General features: G+C 39.1%; 1 protein-coding gene across 3 annotated transcripts; it reads right to left on the bottom strand.

The window, feature by feature from the left end:
- Positions 1-10352: 10352 nt before the first annotated feature.
- LOC133812597 (splicing factor U2af large subunit A) lies at positions 10353-15756 on the bottom strand. 3 transcript variants are annotated; one of them, XM_062246384.1, is made up of 13 exons: positions 15505-15756; positions 14697-15025; positions 14472-14591; positions 14187-14257; positions 13481-13551; positions 13303-13362; positions 13146-13205; positions 12779-12839; positions 12574-12686; positions 11986-12432; positions 11106-11274; positions 10770-10837; positions 10353-10649 (listed from the first exon to the last, which is right to left on the bottom strand). In XM_062246384.1, exons 1-13 carry the CDS (start codon positions 15637-15639, stop codon positions 10512-10514), a joined length of 1842 nt encoding a protein of 613 aa, XP_062102368.1. In that variant the 5' UTR covers positions 15640-15756; the 3' UTR covers positions 10353-10511. The 3 variants fall into 3 exon arrangements, 2 of the variants coding, with proteins under 2 accessions (XP_062102368.1, XP_062102369.1); XM_062246385.1 differs by having other exon boundaries at positions 13315-13362; XR_009883998.1 differs by having other exon boundaries at positions 10450-10649; positions 10770-10986.
- Positions 15757-15957: the final 201 nt, after the last annotated feature.

Here is a 15957-nt window from a genome sequence, read left to right as displayed (position 1 = left end):
GGAGGCGGTGATTCATGGAGAAGCTATCCTGAGTGCACGAGGTGCAGAAGACGCCATCCGAGCGAATGTTGGCCTAAGGCTTGTTATGTGTGCGGGGTGGTAGGACATCTCAAGAAAGACTGCCTGACAGTAAAGAAAGGGGAAGCAGGGAAGGTGGATAGCTGGACTCCACCTCGAGTGTTCACTTTGACGCAGGCAGAGGCCGATGCTAGTCCCTCGGTAGTGACAGGTCAGCTTTCTAGCGCTGGCTCTTCTTTTACTGTATTAATTGACTCTAGTGCTACACATTCCTTTGTTTCTAGTAAGGTGATTGATAGATTATGTAGACCTAGTGAGTACTGTACCGAAGGATTTGGGACGATACTGCCTACAGGGGAATTGGTAGTTTCTAGGAGATGGATTAGAGCACTGCCAGTGATAGATGACGGTAGAGAACTTTCAGTAGATTTGATCGAGTTAGATATGGAGGACTTCGACATGATTCTAGGAATGGATTGGCTGGTCAGATATGGGGCTACCATTGACTATAGGAAGAAGATGGTGACATTTGAGCCAGAGGGAGAGGTTCCCTTTGTCTTCGTAAGAGCGATATGTGGATCCCGCATACCTATGATTTTAGCGCTAAGAGCTAGGGACCTATTACAGGGAGGATGTATAGGTTTCCTAGCCAGTGTGGTAGACACCACCAGAGTACTGCCAACAGGGCCGAGAGAGACTAGATTGGTTTGTGAATTCTTAGATGTTTTCCCTGAGGACTTACCAGGGCTACCACCGCACAGGGAGATTCAGTTCGTCATTAAGTTGGCACCAGAGACAGAGCCAGTGTCAAGAGCAGCGTATAGAATGGCACCGATAGAACTGAAGGAGTTGAAGATATAATTACAGGAGCTTCTGGATTTAGGGTTCATCAGGCATAGCTATTCGCCATGGGGTGCTCCAGTTTTGTTTGTGAAGAAGAAGGACAAGACTCTGAAAATGTGTATAGATTACAGGGAATTAAACAAGTTAACTATCAAGAATAAGTATCCACTACCAAGGATTGACGACTTGTTTGATTAGCTGCAGGGTAAGACGGTATTCTCAAAGATTGATCTTTGATCTGGTTACCACCAGCTGAGGATCAAGGACGAGGATATTCTGAAGACGGCCTTCCGAACGCGGTATGGGCACTATGAGTTTCTGTTCATGTCATTTGATTTGACCAATGCCCCAGCAACCTTCATGAACCTAATGAACAGGGTGTTCAAGGACTTTTTGGATTAGTTCATTATTGTCTTCATAGACGACATTTTAGTGTACTCCAGATCAGAGGCAGAGCACAAGTTTCATCTTCGACAGGTTCTACAGAGGTTGAGAGAGCACCAGTTGTACGCCAAGTTTAAGAAGTGTGAGTTTTGGCTACCAGAAGTGACATTCCTTGGACATATTGTTGGTGTAGATGGGATTAAGGTGGATCCGTCTAAGGTGAAGGCAGTTAGGGATTGGTCGAGGCCAAGGAACGCCTCGGAGGTTCGGAGTTTTCTTGGTTTGGCAGGTTACTACAGGCGGTTTGTGGAAGGGTTCTCAAAGATCGTTGTACCAATGACAGAACTGACATGGAAGAATTTGAAGTTCGTCCGGTCAAACAAGTGTGAGAATAGTTTTCAAGAATTGAAGCGGCGACTTATTACTGCACCTGTGCTGAGTCTTCCTTCGGAGGAAGGGAAGTTTGTTGTTTACTGCGATGCGTTGAGGTTAGGTTTGGGCTGTGTGTTGATGCAGAACGAGAAGGTTATAGCTTATGCACCACGATAGCTGAAGGAGTATGAACAGCGGTATCTTACCCATGATTTGGAGTTAGCAGTGGTGGTATTCGCATTGAAGGTTTGGCGACATTATCTATATGGGGATAAGTGCGAGATATACACCGATCATAAGAGTTTGAAGTCCTTCTTCACATAGAAGGACCTGAACTTGAGGCAGAGACGTTGGCTGGAGTTGGTAAAAGACTATGACTATGATATTCTTTTCCATCCGGAGAAAGCCAATGTAGTGGCGGATGCATTGAGTCGGAGAGGCCCAGGTCAGTTATATAGTTCCACCTAGATTTCAAGAGAGTTAGTTATTTAGATGGCCAGATCAGGGATAGAATTGGTGGTGGGCCGATTAGCCAACATTACTCTGCAGTCGACTCTACTAGAACGGATTAAGGAAGGTCAGTTGGTAGACGCTCAATTACAGGAGGTTAGGGAGAACGTCTTAGCAGGGGTAGCTAAGGACTATTCTATTTATGAGGTTGGTTTGCTACGGTATCTGTAGAGTCCAAAGAACTTTACTTAGCTAAGTTAGATAGTAGTATAATAGTAATAATAGTATTATCTTTATGACTGTGGATTTTTGGTTCAGACCGGGATTTATTTGGACACTCATAGTAACACTTGTAGATTTTCTAAGTTTAACCTATAGTTTAGGAATATTAATTTTAACCTAAGGTTTGATTAATATGACTGATATTGAGGGTAATATTTATTATATTATAAGGTTTAGATAAGACCCAATAAGATAATAGCACATGTCATGTGTATGTTTAATAATGATTAAGAATTTTGAGGAATAAATTTATTAAGGTTAAAATTTGAATATTCTAGGGGCAGTCAGCAGCTTTGAAAACGTTAGAGGGCTTAGTCAAGGCTGTTTACTCAATTCAAATTAAGCTAAAAATGTGTAATTTTGTGTTTAAATATTCAGCGTATGCCGATATATCGCAGCTATAGGGGGCGATATATCGCAGTACGAAGATACGAAAAACACAAAACATTGCATGATTGCCTCGGGCATGGCCTAGGCGATATATCGCCTACAGGGGCGATATATCGGCTCCTTCAGTGTGTTTTTGAAAGTTTTCAAAAATGTTCTCATTCAAATCCGTAACCTCTTGATAAGTCCAGCATCTTTCTGAACGAGTCTTCAGCCTCTGCTGAACGATAATTCAAATGATTTTCACTTAAAAAGTCATTATTTTTATTCAAGTTAAATGAAGATCTTTTCATTCCTAAACTCTATAAATAGGACCTAGTACCCAGCCATTTATTCATCTATTACTCTAAGTTCAGAGGCTGCAAGTTGCTAGGTTAGTGTGAGAGTGTAAACACTTGGGTTGGGAATTATAAGCTTGATCACTATAAGCTTACCAAACACTTGGGAAGTAAGGTTCTATTCACATTTCAGTTCAAGGTTTAGATTGATCATAGAAGTACTCAAGGTATCCCAAACTCTAGTCCATTTCTGTATTATTTTCTTTAAAAGTTCTCATAATCTTCTACTCAGTATTCTAACCTTATTCCTATTCTTGGTTAGGAAATCTAAGTTCTTGAGCACAAGGTTTTTGGTAAGTATATTTTGATAGTATAGTTCCTTCATCACTTTCATCCCTTTTTCTTCAATATACTCACCCTATTATAAATGGTTTTTAGGAGTGTTCCAAAGTCCCAAATCAGTTCTCATATCCCGGTAATTTTGGTAAGGAAAATCGGATAGGATTTATGTGTTATATGATTTTATATGTTATCTTATGATTATGTGTTATGTAATATGCTATGTTAAGTATGTTTGTAGACTTGGGCATATGACCCGTACAACTAACAAGCCCCAAATAGATTATGGGCATATGACTTGCTTAGCTAGCAAGCCCCACTAATCTAATGGGCATATGACTTGTTTAGGTTATGGGACCCCAAGTAATAATGGCCATTATAGTATGTATGTGACATACGTGTTATGATATGTTTTATGTTTCTTCATGAAATTTATGTATATGGTTCATGTGTTAGATTTTCCTTGCTGGGCATTAGGCTTACTCATTTTTGTTTATATGTGCAGGAAAATAGCTTTAGTGGCGGGAAAGGTTCTTGGTAGTTTTGGGCATGTGTATTGAGGCGGAATGGATTCAAGAGCCGAGAGTTTCGATTCGAGGATGAAGTCTTTACTTATGTTTTTATGTGTATTTTTCCGCACTTATTTATGTAATCTCTTTTAATTACAAATATGTTATGTTTTGATTTTAAAACAATGGGATCCCATATCTAACTTAAATTTTATGTAAGTTTAACCTTTATTTTTACAAGTTTTTAATAAAGTTATGATCTTTTCACTTGTAAGTTCTATTAAGGATTAGGGTCTATGTGTAGTTTTCATTAATGGTCCAAAGTCTAGAGTAGTTGGGTCATTACAGTATCAAAGGCGGATTTGTATCCCAGCTGATGTGGGGATCAGACGAGAGATATTGGATGAGTTGCATACTACGCTGTACTTACTTCATTCGGGTACCACGAAGATGTATTAGGACCTATAGACGTTATATTGGTGGCCCAGGATGAAGAAGGATGTGGTGGAGTACATAGCCAGATGTTTAACCTGTTAGCAGGTGAAGGCTGAGCATCAGCGACCAGCAAGGTTGCTTCAGCCATTGGGTATTCCCGAGTGGAAATGGGAGGATATTACGATGGACTTTGTGGGAGGTTTACCCAGGACGGTAGGGCTTCATGACTTGGTGTGGGTGATTGTGGACAGATACACCAAGTCAGCTCATTTTCTTCCAGTAAAGACGACATATACAGTGGATCAATATGCATAATTATATGCGAGGGAAATCGTACGTATCCATGGGGTTCCGAAGTCTATTGTGTCAAATCAGGATCCTATCTTTACATCCAAGTTTTGGGGTAGTCTGCAGAAAGCTATGTGGACGCAGCTGAAGTTCAGCGCGCCTTTCATCCTCAGACCGATGGACAGTCTGAGAAGATTATCCAAGTGTTGGAGGATATGCTTCGAGCGTGCCTGATAAATTTTGAAGGATCGTGGAGTAAGTATCTCCCATTGATTGAGTTTTCATACAACAATAGTTACCAATCAACGATTGGAGTGGCTCCCTATGAGATTTTATATGGGAGGAGATTTAGATCACCCATTCATTGGGATGAGATAGGTGAGAGGAAGTATTTGGGGTCGGACATGGTTCAGAAGACGAATGAAGCTATTGAGAAGATCCAAGCTAGGATGCTCGCCTCACAGAGCAGACAGAAAAGCTACGCTAATCCCAATCGTAGGGATGTGGAGTTCCAAGTTGGGGGCCACGTGTTTCTTCGAGTTTCACCACTGCGAGGGGTGAGGAGATTTAGGGAGAAGGGTAAGCTAAGCCCTAGATTCATCAGACCTTTTGAGACCCTAGAAAGAATCGGTCAGGTGGCTTACAGGTTAGCTTTGCCACCGTCACTGTTAGGAGTTCATGACGTATTCCATGTTTCTATGCTCCAGAAGTATGTCTCAAATACGACACATGTGTTAAGGTATGAAGATTTGGAATTGCAAACAAATCTGTCTTATGAGGAGCGACCGGTTCAAATTTTGGATCGGAAGGATAAAGTTCTACGGAATAAGACGATTCCTCTAGTTAAAGTTTTATGGAGGAATAGTAGGGTCGAGGAGGCGACCTGGGAGCTTGAGTCAGCGATGCGGGATCAGTATCCCGAAATATTCACGTAAATTTCAAGGACGAAATTCTCATTAGGAAGGGATAGTTGCAACGACCCAAAATTACTAATAAGGCTTAAGGGCCTTGATTAGTGTGTCGGGAGGGCATAACTGGATTATGTGTGATTTAAATGATTAAATGCATGATTATGTGATAAGCATGCTTATATGATTATTTGGATATATGTGATGCATGACTATGTGTACTAGTATGCATGTAGGCCCTGATTAGGTTATAAGGGCATAATCGTAATTTTGGCCTGTTGAGGGCATACATGTAAATACTTGTAATAAATTGTTGAGACCACATTATTATGTGGATATATTTGCAGCTTGTGACTCGAGGTGATCCTAGTGAGCGATTTCGCGGAAAAGTCACGGTGGGGATTTATACCCGGCTCGGGGTGAGTCTGGGGGTATTTCTGGGAATTTAGAGAATATATTAGAGACTATTTGTTATTGAGGAAAATAATTGGTGATTAGTTAGGTGACGGGATGTAAGCGGTAGTTATTAGGGACACTCGAGGAATTAGCGGGAATTGGGAGCAATGACTAAAATGCCCTTAGAATGTTTTAAGGTTTAAATTTTAATGGGAGGGCAAATTGGTCATTTGGTTTAAAAACTGAGATAAGTATCAATCAGCTTTATAACTTAGTGAAATATTTAGAAACTAAAGGAAACTCAAAGAAAAAGAAAAGAAGGGAAGAAAGAAGGAAAAACAAAAGTCTATTTCCTCTCTCTCAGTTTAGGATTTCTTCTTCATCTCTTGAGGAATTTTGGAGCTGTAACTCAGGGAGAATTTGGGCTTGAGCTTGGGGCTGGGGCTCTTGATAAAGCTTGAGGATTAGCATAAGTTAATCACCCAATTAAGGTAAGTTTCAAGGTTGTTTTTCAGTTTCTGGTTTTTGGTGTTGAAATGGATTTTCTAAGCTGAGTTTTGATGGGAATTCTAGGGAATTAAGGCTGAGGTTTTGAGGAGTGAAAGCTAAGGAGGTGTGTAAGATAACCTAGGTCGAAATTCTCCATCAAAGGTATGAAGTTCTGGTCTTAAAGTTCTGAAATTTATGTTGTTCTGCTGAGTTTTCAGCCTTAAGCTCAATCATGGTAGTTTCTTTATTTTGGGGTGCATGTGGTTGAATTTCATATGGTTGGGACTCATGGGGTGAGTTATAGATGATGGTAGGCTTTTTTTGAAGTATGTTTGAGGTTTGGAAAGATTTTAGGGGGTTTTGGTTCGAGGAAATTCGAAGGAGACAAATCTGGGGATTTTGGCTCTAGAAGTAGTGTTGTAGCGCTACAGTGCTAGGTTTTGGTGCTTGGGGCGTTTTTGGCTCTGGTTGTAGTGTCATAGCGCCCACTTTACCCTGTTTTCAAAGGAGGGTTTTTTGGGTTATTTCTTAGGGTTTTTGCCCGGGGGCTCAGGGTTTGGTTCCACCACCCCATTTGGTGGAATTAGGGCTTCCCGAGGGCTCGGGATTAGTCCCGAGGCTAGGTTTTGGAATTGAAGTTTGGTGATGATATTAATTTATGGCTGTGACTAGGTGTACACTAGGGCTCGGACGGGATCGTGCTTGAGGGTCGGTTTCACTAATCAAGCTATCAGAACCTAAAGGTAAGAAACTGCACCCGGTTATGTGTTAATGATGGGACTAAGAGCTCCCTATATATGTATGATGTCATAGATGGTATTATGTCATGGGACATATGATAAGCGGCCTAAGAGTGCCGGAATTAATATTTCTGCACAGGGTGCGGCTCGGCCACTGGTAGCTGATGACAGCTTAATATTCACTGAGCTCGGTTTAAGCGGGCCGGAGTCAGTGGGATAAACAGGGGGTGCGACCTAAGGGCGTCGACCCTGGTTAATATATAATTTTGGTTTTTAATGATAAATGATTAACTTGGTATGCTAAATGCCTGATTATGTAACTATTATGGATTGTTGAGCATGTGGTTATGCTTTATGAGTTGTCTGGTTGTTGATTTGTAAATTGATTGCTTAATGATTATGCTCTGTTGTCTGGTTTCTTGCTGGGCCTTGCCTCACGGGTGCTACGTGGTGCAGGTAAAGGCAAGGGCAAAGTGGACCAATCCTGAGTTGGAGAGCTTTGGGGCTGAATGTACATAGCTGATCGGCCACTACGGCCGAGGAGTGGTACAGGACGGGAAAAGCCTAAATGTCTGTTTTGCCCTTAGAGTGGCTAGTAACTGTACTTTTATCCTGAAATTTTGTAAATTGTCTTTTGAACGTTATACTTTTGGGATCTCGTGTACAAAATGTTTGATTATATGAAATATAACTTTTGTGACTGAAACCTTTTAACCCTAGTTCAATTATAGTTTCAGTAACACGTTTCTAATTAAATGACTTGATTAACAAGTCTTGCACCTTTATAAACACTCAGTGTAACGGTCTTGGCTATCCAGGGTGTTACACGTGTCGTGGCCCAGCCTAAGAGGCGTCGCGCCGCACTTTCGCGACAGAGGCATCCTTGGCTCTCTTTTGTTCTAGAGGGCCACGGCACGCCAAGAACAGGGTCGCGACCCGACCCCTTCGAACCCAGAATTTTGGGTTTTTCCTTTAGCCGAACCCAACTAAAAATAACCCAATCACACTCAAATCTTTAATTCAATCCCCATAATCAGTATAACACATGTCCAGCAACAAAACCTAACTAATTAGTTGACTAAAACTCATCAAGAATCCCAAAATTCACTCTCCCAACTCACACACATGCAAACACCAAAGCTTTCAACAAAATCACAGAAGTATCATGAAGAATTCGAATTTAAACCTTTACCTCTGAGATGATAACACCCTTGAGCTAATCCCCAAAATTCCCAAGCTTAATCCTTCAATTTCCTAAGCTTTGTTCTTCATTTTTCTCAAGATTTTCCAAGCTTTCAAGAAGAGGGAGAGAGAGTCACGGGAGATAGAAAGTAGTTCTGTTTTTTAATTACTCTGTTTAAGTTTTCCCTCAGCTGAAAAAACTTCTAGCTTAAGCCTCTGATTAGGCACAAATGACCTAAATGCCCCTAGGCCAAACCAATTTTTCTGAAGCCCTTCAAGGGCAATTCCGTCAATTGCCACTTCCCGTGAATCCCCGAGTGTTCCTCTAAATCCCCAACTATCTCAAAATAATAATTATCTAATCTCCCATTACCCGATAAATCTCGGCAATGTACTAAATTTCCAAATACCCCTAAGCTCACCCCGAGCCGGGTATTTTACCCCGTTGTAACTTTCCGCTAACTTGCTCACCAGGATCGCCTCGCATCGAATAACCTAGATATATCCACATAATAATGTCGTCTCAATCACACAAACGCAAATTTACAATTATACCATCAGCGGGTCAAATTACTAAAATGCCCTTCTTATAAAAAGCGGGCCCACACACACATATTTAGTATTTCTAAACATGCAAACATAGTTATATTATAATATAATTCACATAATGACATGCTCATACTATATTAGCACATAATTAAAACAATTATTGCCTCCCGGCCCCCTAATCCAGACACTAAGCGATATTAGGGAATTTGGGATGTTACAAAAGCATTCAGGTCTTTTTCCAAATCCCTAGCCTCCCTCCATTCAATGGAGCTATAAGAAGAAGAGAGGTGCTCAATTGTATTTTTAAGCCAATGAATTCTTCGATCATTCTCAGCCTTTCGTCTCTTATTCCAATCTGCCAAACGATAACCACATCGTTGAATTGTTGAACAAAGCTGGTCTATAGAGGTAGGCATACTCCCAAGTCAAATGAACAACTTTTTCACACCCCTCCTCCTCCCTCCAAGCTTCTTCAAAGTGAAAGCGAGATCGTCATGGCCGTTGCCCACCTTTGTAAGGGATAGCATCATTAAACGCCAACAAAATCGGTCTACGATCTGAGTTCCACATCAGAAGATGTTTCACCAACGAGATGGAAAATAGAGAAAATCATTCCTTGTTACCAAATATTATGTCAAGCCTTTCAAAAACCAGATTGTCTTTCCTCTAATTACACCAAGTGAAATGTCCTCCCTCATAGTCAACCTCTTTCAAAGCACAAGCATCCACCACCCTTCAAAAATTTTGAAGCAAATAATCAGGTTTGCAAGGCCCCCCAAATTTCTCTGAATGCAATAATATTTCGTTGAAATCTCCTCCACAAATCCAAGATCCCGGAGTTGCAAAGCATAACTGTTTAAGAAGCTCTCAAGAATGAACTCGTTATGAAGTAGTGTAAAGAATGAACTCACTATCAATTTTTTTATTATAGCTTTTTAATGACATGATGATAACTAATTTCCACCATCAAAAAAATATATATTTTTTTTAATGATGTGATGACAATTAGTTACTTAGCGAGATTTGAGAAAAAAAAAGTCAGATTTGAATAAAAAAAAATATATACACAGATCGTAATAATAACCAATTATAATTATGTCTGGAAAAAAATTCAAATCTAAAATGAAAAATCATATGTAAAAAAGAATAAGAATAAAATCAAAACCAGATTTAAAAAAGAACCATAGATGATGGAGGTGTGTCGCCATTGAAGGGCTGAGATGCGTCGATGTATTGGGGGGAGTAGGCATCACCAACGGAGGATGAGAAGAGAGAACTAAATGGGAGAGGAGAAAAGAAAATGATTGTGCGATAAATGACTTTTTTGTTATTAGGTTTATGGTAATCAATATATTATATTTTATAGAATCGTCATATTTTTAACTTTTTTTTTTAATGATTTAAGAAACATGCCAAGTCATGGTGTGCATGCACATCACATTATTGTGTGTATTGGGTGACACCTATCATAATCTACGAAAATTACACTATAGAGAAATAGACTGTCTAAATGGTCACCATTTACTTGCATTAACTAGCCAGAAAAAACAGACATCAATTCACTCAAGTTTCAATCTTTAAGCTACAAAAGACATCAATCTATTGATAAAAAATAGACAGCTGTTTTAAGATTCCAACTATCTAAAATAATGAGAAAAACAACTAGGCATCGTAATCCCCCTCAGCAAACTTATTTTCAGGATAAAACACAGCCACTACTTGATTCCCACCAAATTTTCTTCCATTTAATCCTGCACGGGCCTTAGAAGCCCCTTCCATTTCTGTATATTCAAGAAATACCTGGAAAGAAACGGCAGAATCCATTAATCAGAATAGTTACATATAATAAAAGCATCAGACAGTTCAGTTCATAAGCATGTTTGAAAATGGAAGCAAAGCAATGAAACAATTCTAAGGTACCTTCCCTACTCCAGGGGATGGTTCACCGTCTGGCCTAGGTCGTGGGATCACCACTCCTGTCAATGGACCTGCATAACAAAACAACAAGAATTCAAAATCAGTAAGTTCTATAAAAAGATGAAAAGAATCCAAGGTGAAATCAGATAGAAAGTCATGGAGGCTTCTGTTTGTATGTTAGGCCTGATTCTTTATAGCAGAATGTGGGACAACAAAAAGGCTGTAAAACAGAAAGATTCGACACAGAAAAAAATTAATACGATGCCACCAACTTGGCAAGCTACTAAAAATTAATGAGTAAAATAAGAGCGAAATGCATAGAACAAGAAGAAAGGTTACCGAATTTTTCGCCCTCCTGTCTCATGTCTTCCATGATGTCTTCATATTCTTCGTCGTCTCGTAGCTCATCCGCAGTAACTACCTGAGTAAGACATATGACCTTGGAGGCTGCTGCACCACCAGCACCAGGACCCGCACCAGCACCAGGTTGTTGCAACAACATGAATCTCTGCAAAAGAATAACATTAAGAGATCATAGTGGAACAGGAAGATACACAGAAGCTTAGGCAAATATCAACCAATTCAAAGATATATAATGAAACTGATCGAAAATACGTATTTCAGTCCAACTCATCCAATGCAATTACTGAAATAGAAACTGTAAAAGTAGTTTCATGTTGAAAAATTTGAAAAATAATAGGCAATTTGTAGAAGGATTTCACTGTAGCAAAAGGATTACAACTTTTCTCTCTAAAATAAGGAGAGCACAATTGACAATACCCTCTCTTTTTATAATAGGAAGAAAAGAAAATACAGTCTTTCTAACAAAGAAAACAATACGAGCATTTAGAAGAAACCTCACTTGATATCAACACTCCCTCACTTTCTCTCTTATAGCTAAAAATGGGATTCCCTTAAAACATATGCCCTATTATGCCTTTGTTTCAAAAATAGTTGTCTTGGGGGGGTCTCATTGACTCTTTTCCTTGCGTTAGTAAATAAGATGTCCACATAGGTGTGTGGACCCACGTCATTCCAAGAGATATTGTCTTGTGTGTTTTGTTCTCAAATATTTATTGCATATGGCATATAAACATATATATTCATACAGGTATAACATATTTCATCGTAACATGAATTATATATTTATCTTCAAACTGATTCATGATTAGGCAACTTCACAAAACAATTGCAAAAGCAGATAAGGATCTCAGCATACCTGCAACGCAATCTGCTGCTGTGCATGTAACAACACACTCTCTTGTTCAGGTTTCGGCTGGTTAGCACCTTGGTTGGCACGTCTAACAGTCAGAGTCTTATCACCCATTTTAATTCCATTCAAAGCCGCACATGCTATGTCTGTAACGGAAAGATCTTGGTAAACACAAAAGGCATAACCTTTTGAATTTCCTGTTTCTCTGTCTTTCACCAAATCAAAACCCCGCAGCGGGCCAAAGGACTCCAGTAACTCCTTAATCTGTGCTTCTGTAAAGTAATAAGGCAACCCACCCACAAAAATGCGATCAGGACCCTCAAGCCCACCAGCAGAACCTGGTGTAAGCCCAACAGCAGCCAGATTCAAATTGGGATTGGGCTGGCTAGGGCCAAGAGTTGCAGCTAGTGAAGGGTTGTAATCACTCGGCCTCCTCACCTTAACAGGAGCCCCCTGCATTTGAAAAAATAATAAATTAATCAAACAGGTAAATACCATGCAATGCACTTTGGACAACACCAGTGCTAGAAATGTTCCATATTTGAACCGATGTGTACATACACACACACACACAAAACCAAAAAGATTAAATACCTCAAAAATAATCCCATCCAAAGCCATTGCATTACTGGCCTCCTCAACAGATCTCATCTCCACGAAGGCAAACTTCTTTTCATGGTTGATATAAACATTTACAACAGCATCCCCTGCACCAAATGAATAAAAAAAAAAATCAGACCAAATATCAATTGAACATTAACTAATTATGCATATAGATTAAGATGAAACATCAATGTACCTGGACCAGCAGTGTTTCCTCCAATAGCAGCCATCACCTGACTGAAAAATGTTGCAACAGACTGCAGCAGAAACATTGTAAGCTCAATGTAATCACTAAATCGATAAAACTTATTTGTAAACAATTGTAGTTTTAAACAATCTTAATAATATTAGATTATTTTAATAAAGCAATACATGGGTGGAGGAGGCACTACGCAATCAATCATTAATTGTGATCTTCAGTAATAAGTCCAATAATATCTTTAACTCAACTCCACAAAGAAAACAAATTCAAGAGAATTTCCCGCCATCACAAAAGGGTGCATAATAATGTTAACTGAAAAACAACTATGTGAGATAATTAAAGAATTATTCAGGTGTTTTACCTGTTCATTTGCTGTAGGAGGAAGCCCTCCAACGTACACCCGCCGGGCATGTCTAGTAGCCTGAAATGCAAAAAATTAATCAAAAAAAATATAAACTGTTGCTTTTCTAGGAAATGCAGAATGCAATTTCAACAAGACGCCAAACACACACACACACATTCATGCCAACCTGCTGAGTCATGGCTTGCACTGGCATAACTGGAAGAGCTCCAAATTGCTGCAAGGAAACAAAACACAAAATCAACAGAGAAAAAAAAACAATGCAAGCCATGCCATACAGGTAATACTGCCAACTTTTTATTTATAGCTTATTTTGGGTAGAGGTAGAGATTCACCTGGCCAGTTGCTAAAGGAAACATGTTTGGAAACATTCCAGGAATAGCCGGAGGTGTCCCAGGAATCTGACCTGCAAATAAAATGACATAATAAATTAGTCACTGAAAACTATTATAATATAACTTCTGCTTATAGGATGGTAGAGTAAAATAACACCTTCCACTTTTAATTCCATACAATTTCATTAAACTAAGCATGTCATAACCTTAAGAGTACATTTTATCAAAGGAGATGAAAGGAATTTGTATACAAATTCTGGAGTAAATATTTGTAAGACTACCAAAAAAGGAATAGTGGCCGGTTGAAGACGAACAAGATCCATCAAACCGGTGCATTGATTCTTCCTTGTACATTAAAGCTACAGTAGTCGGCTCACACCCATTGTCAGCACAGTGGGGCTAGTAGCCCAACATTGCCTTCTTACAACAAAAGACAAGACACAAACAAACAAACAAACACCAAACACAAGAAAAAAAACCAAAGAGATCTCTCAGTCCCAGAATTATTCACCAAGCAATAAATAAAAAATTTATAGCCCATCCAGAGAACACTTCTTTATAAAGCTATATTCACAAAATAAGAAACAAAATATATCTTACCAAAATAACACCATGAAATTTGATACGAACTTTCCACACTATTCCAACAAAGAAAAAAAGCAGTTAAGAGAATACAAAATGCTAAAGTGATGTTGATAAAATGTACCTGAAGCAGCTACTGCAGTAGCTAACATTGCAGAAGCAGGAGGTGCCATATCAAAACCGCTAATCCTTTTGCTGCAAGTACTAAATGTTAGGACACCAAAATCACAACCAATAAATTTGAATAAAAAAAGAATTACAAAACAAACTACACTGCCTACAGTAGAATTGTTCATATCCTGACTATCAAGTGTGAAGAAAATACTCTAAATATAAGATGATTCAGACAAGGAAGTTCAAGGATCAACAACTAATGTAAAAAGACTAACGAAAAGCTCTCGCATAGTACCTTTTCGAGCGTGAACGAGATCGTGACCTTGACCTAGATCTGTGCTCAGACCGACCCATTGAGCGTGAACTAGACCGGACCTGGTGTCTGTCATCCCTGTCTTTGTCATAATCCCTCCGTCTGTAGGAAATTAAACATCAATACCTCAAGAAGTACAAAAGAGTGAAATACAAGAAACAAAAATTGATTTAAATTTTAGTAAGTTCATTAGACTAATAATATTACCTATCATAATCTCGACTGCGGTAATAATCATCATCGTCTTCATCCCTATCTCTGCCTCGTGACCTTCTCTCACCTCGATCCCTGTGGCGATCTCTATGATGTCGATCACGATCTCTATCTCTATCCCGGTCTCTTTCCCTATCTTTGTCCCGGTCCCGGTCTCTTTCCCTATCCCTGTCCTTCTCCTTGCTTCTCCCACTGTCCCTGTCCCTATCTCTATCTCTATCTCTATCTCTATCCCGACCCCTGTCTTTCTCCTTTTCACGCCCTTTTTCCCTTTCCTTTTCTCTACTCTTCGAAGACTCCCTCTCATAATCGCGAGAACCATGCTGAAAAAGATAAGTTAGTAACATCAATCATTACAATAAAGAAATTGAAAAAAACATTTCAAATCTAAGCACATAAGAACATGAAAATTTTCGAATATGAAATTCTCATGATAATAAACCACATACAGTAAATTTCTACTGATCACAAAATGTATCTTATCGCTAGTACAAGACTAGAACAAGTACCAACAAAACCACTCCACTAAAGAACACTCTAAAACCAACTAGAGTACTATAATCATCACAAATTTTAATCCCTAATAGCAATATGATAGATCATCTAGCAGAATTGTCTAAATTATGCAGTAAGAACCCTTCAAAATCAGAGCTGAGACTAATTCTTTCATCTCATTCAGATTCCACAAAAACCCTAAAACTTAAAACCAGATATTCAACAAAAATAACCAAAATTAGGCCGAATATAAGTTTATTTTCGCCAAAACAAGTAAAAAGGGTGTGCTGTATGAGCATATTTCAACCTGAGATTTGGAGTCGGTATAATCTTCGGGGCCACCGTGACTGCTACCACGAGGTTGGGGAGAGGAACCACCGCCATCGTAGCCGTCCATGTCGTTTCCATTACCGTCATATCTTGCTTCGTAATCTGCCATCATTAAGAAATTTGATCGAGATTTTGCGCCGTTTTTCTGTACTAGTTCAGTTTGGTTCACGGGAAAAATGGTCAGAGATGAGGGTGAAGGTTGATTCTTTCTAGGGCTTACGATTTGGGTTTTTTAATCTCTTTTATATGTATGAATGGACCACTTGGGGAGCCAGCGAGTGACATGGTAATATTGGAATAAATTTTTAGTAGAATAAAGGCTTACCAAAGTGTCTTTGTTCTTAGCCTTTAAATTTTGTTATATGATGTTCTATATTGTACATATAATAGATATTATATGATCAACTCATTGATTTAGTTCTAATTTTGA

This window comes from Humulus lupulus, chromosome 1 (assembly GCF_963169125.1).
Source record: "Humulus lupulus chromosome 1, drHumLupu1.1, whole genome shotgun sequence".
In the NCBI taxonomy this organism is placed as follows: Eukaryota; Viridiplantae; Streptophyta; class Magnoliopsida; order Rosales; family Cannabaceae; genus Humulus; species Humulus lupulus.
The sequence above is the reverse complement of the archived record's forward strand: the minus strand, read 5'-3'. Positions and strand labels throughout refer to the sequence as shown.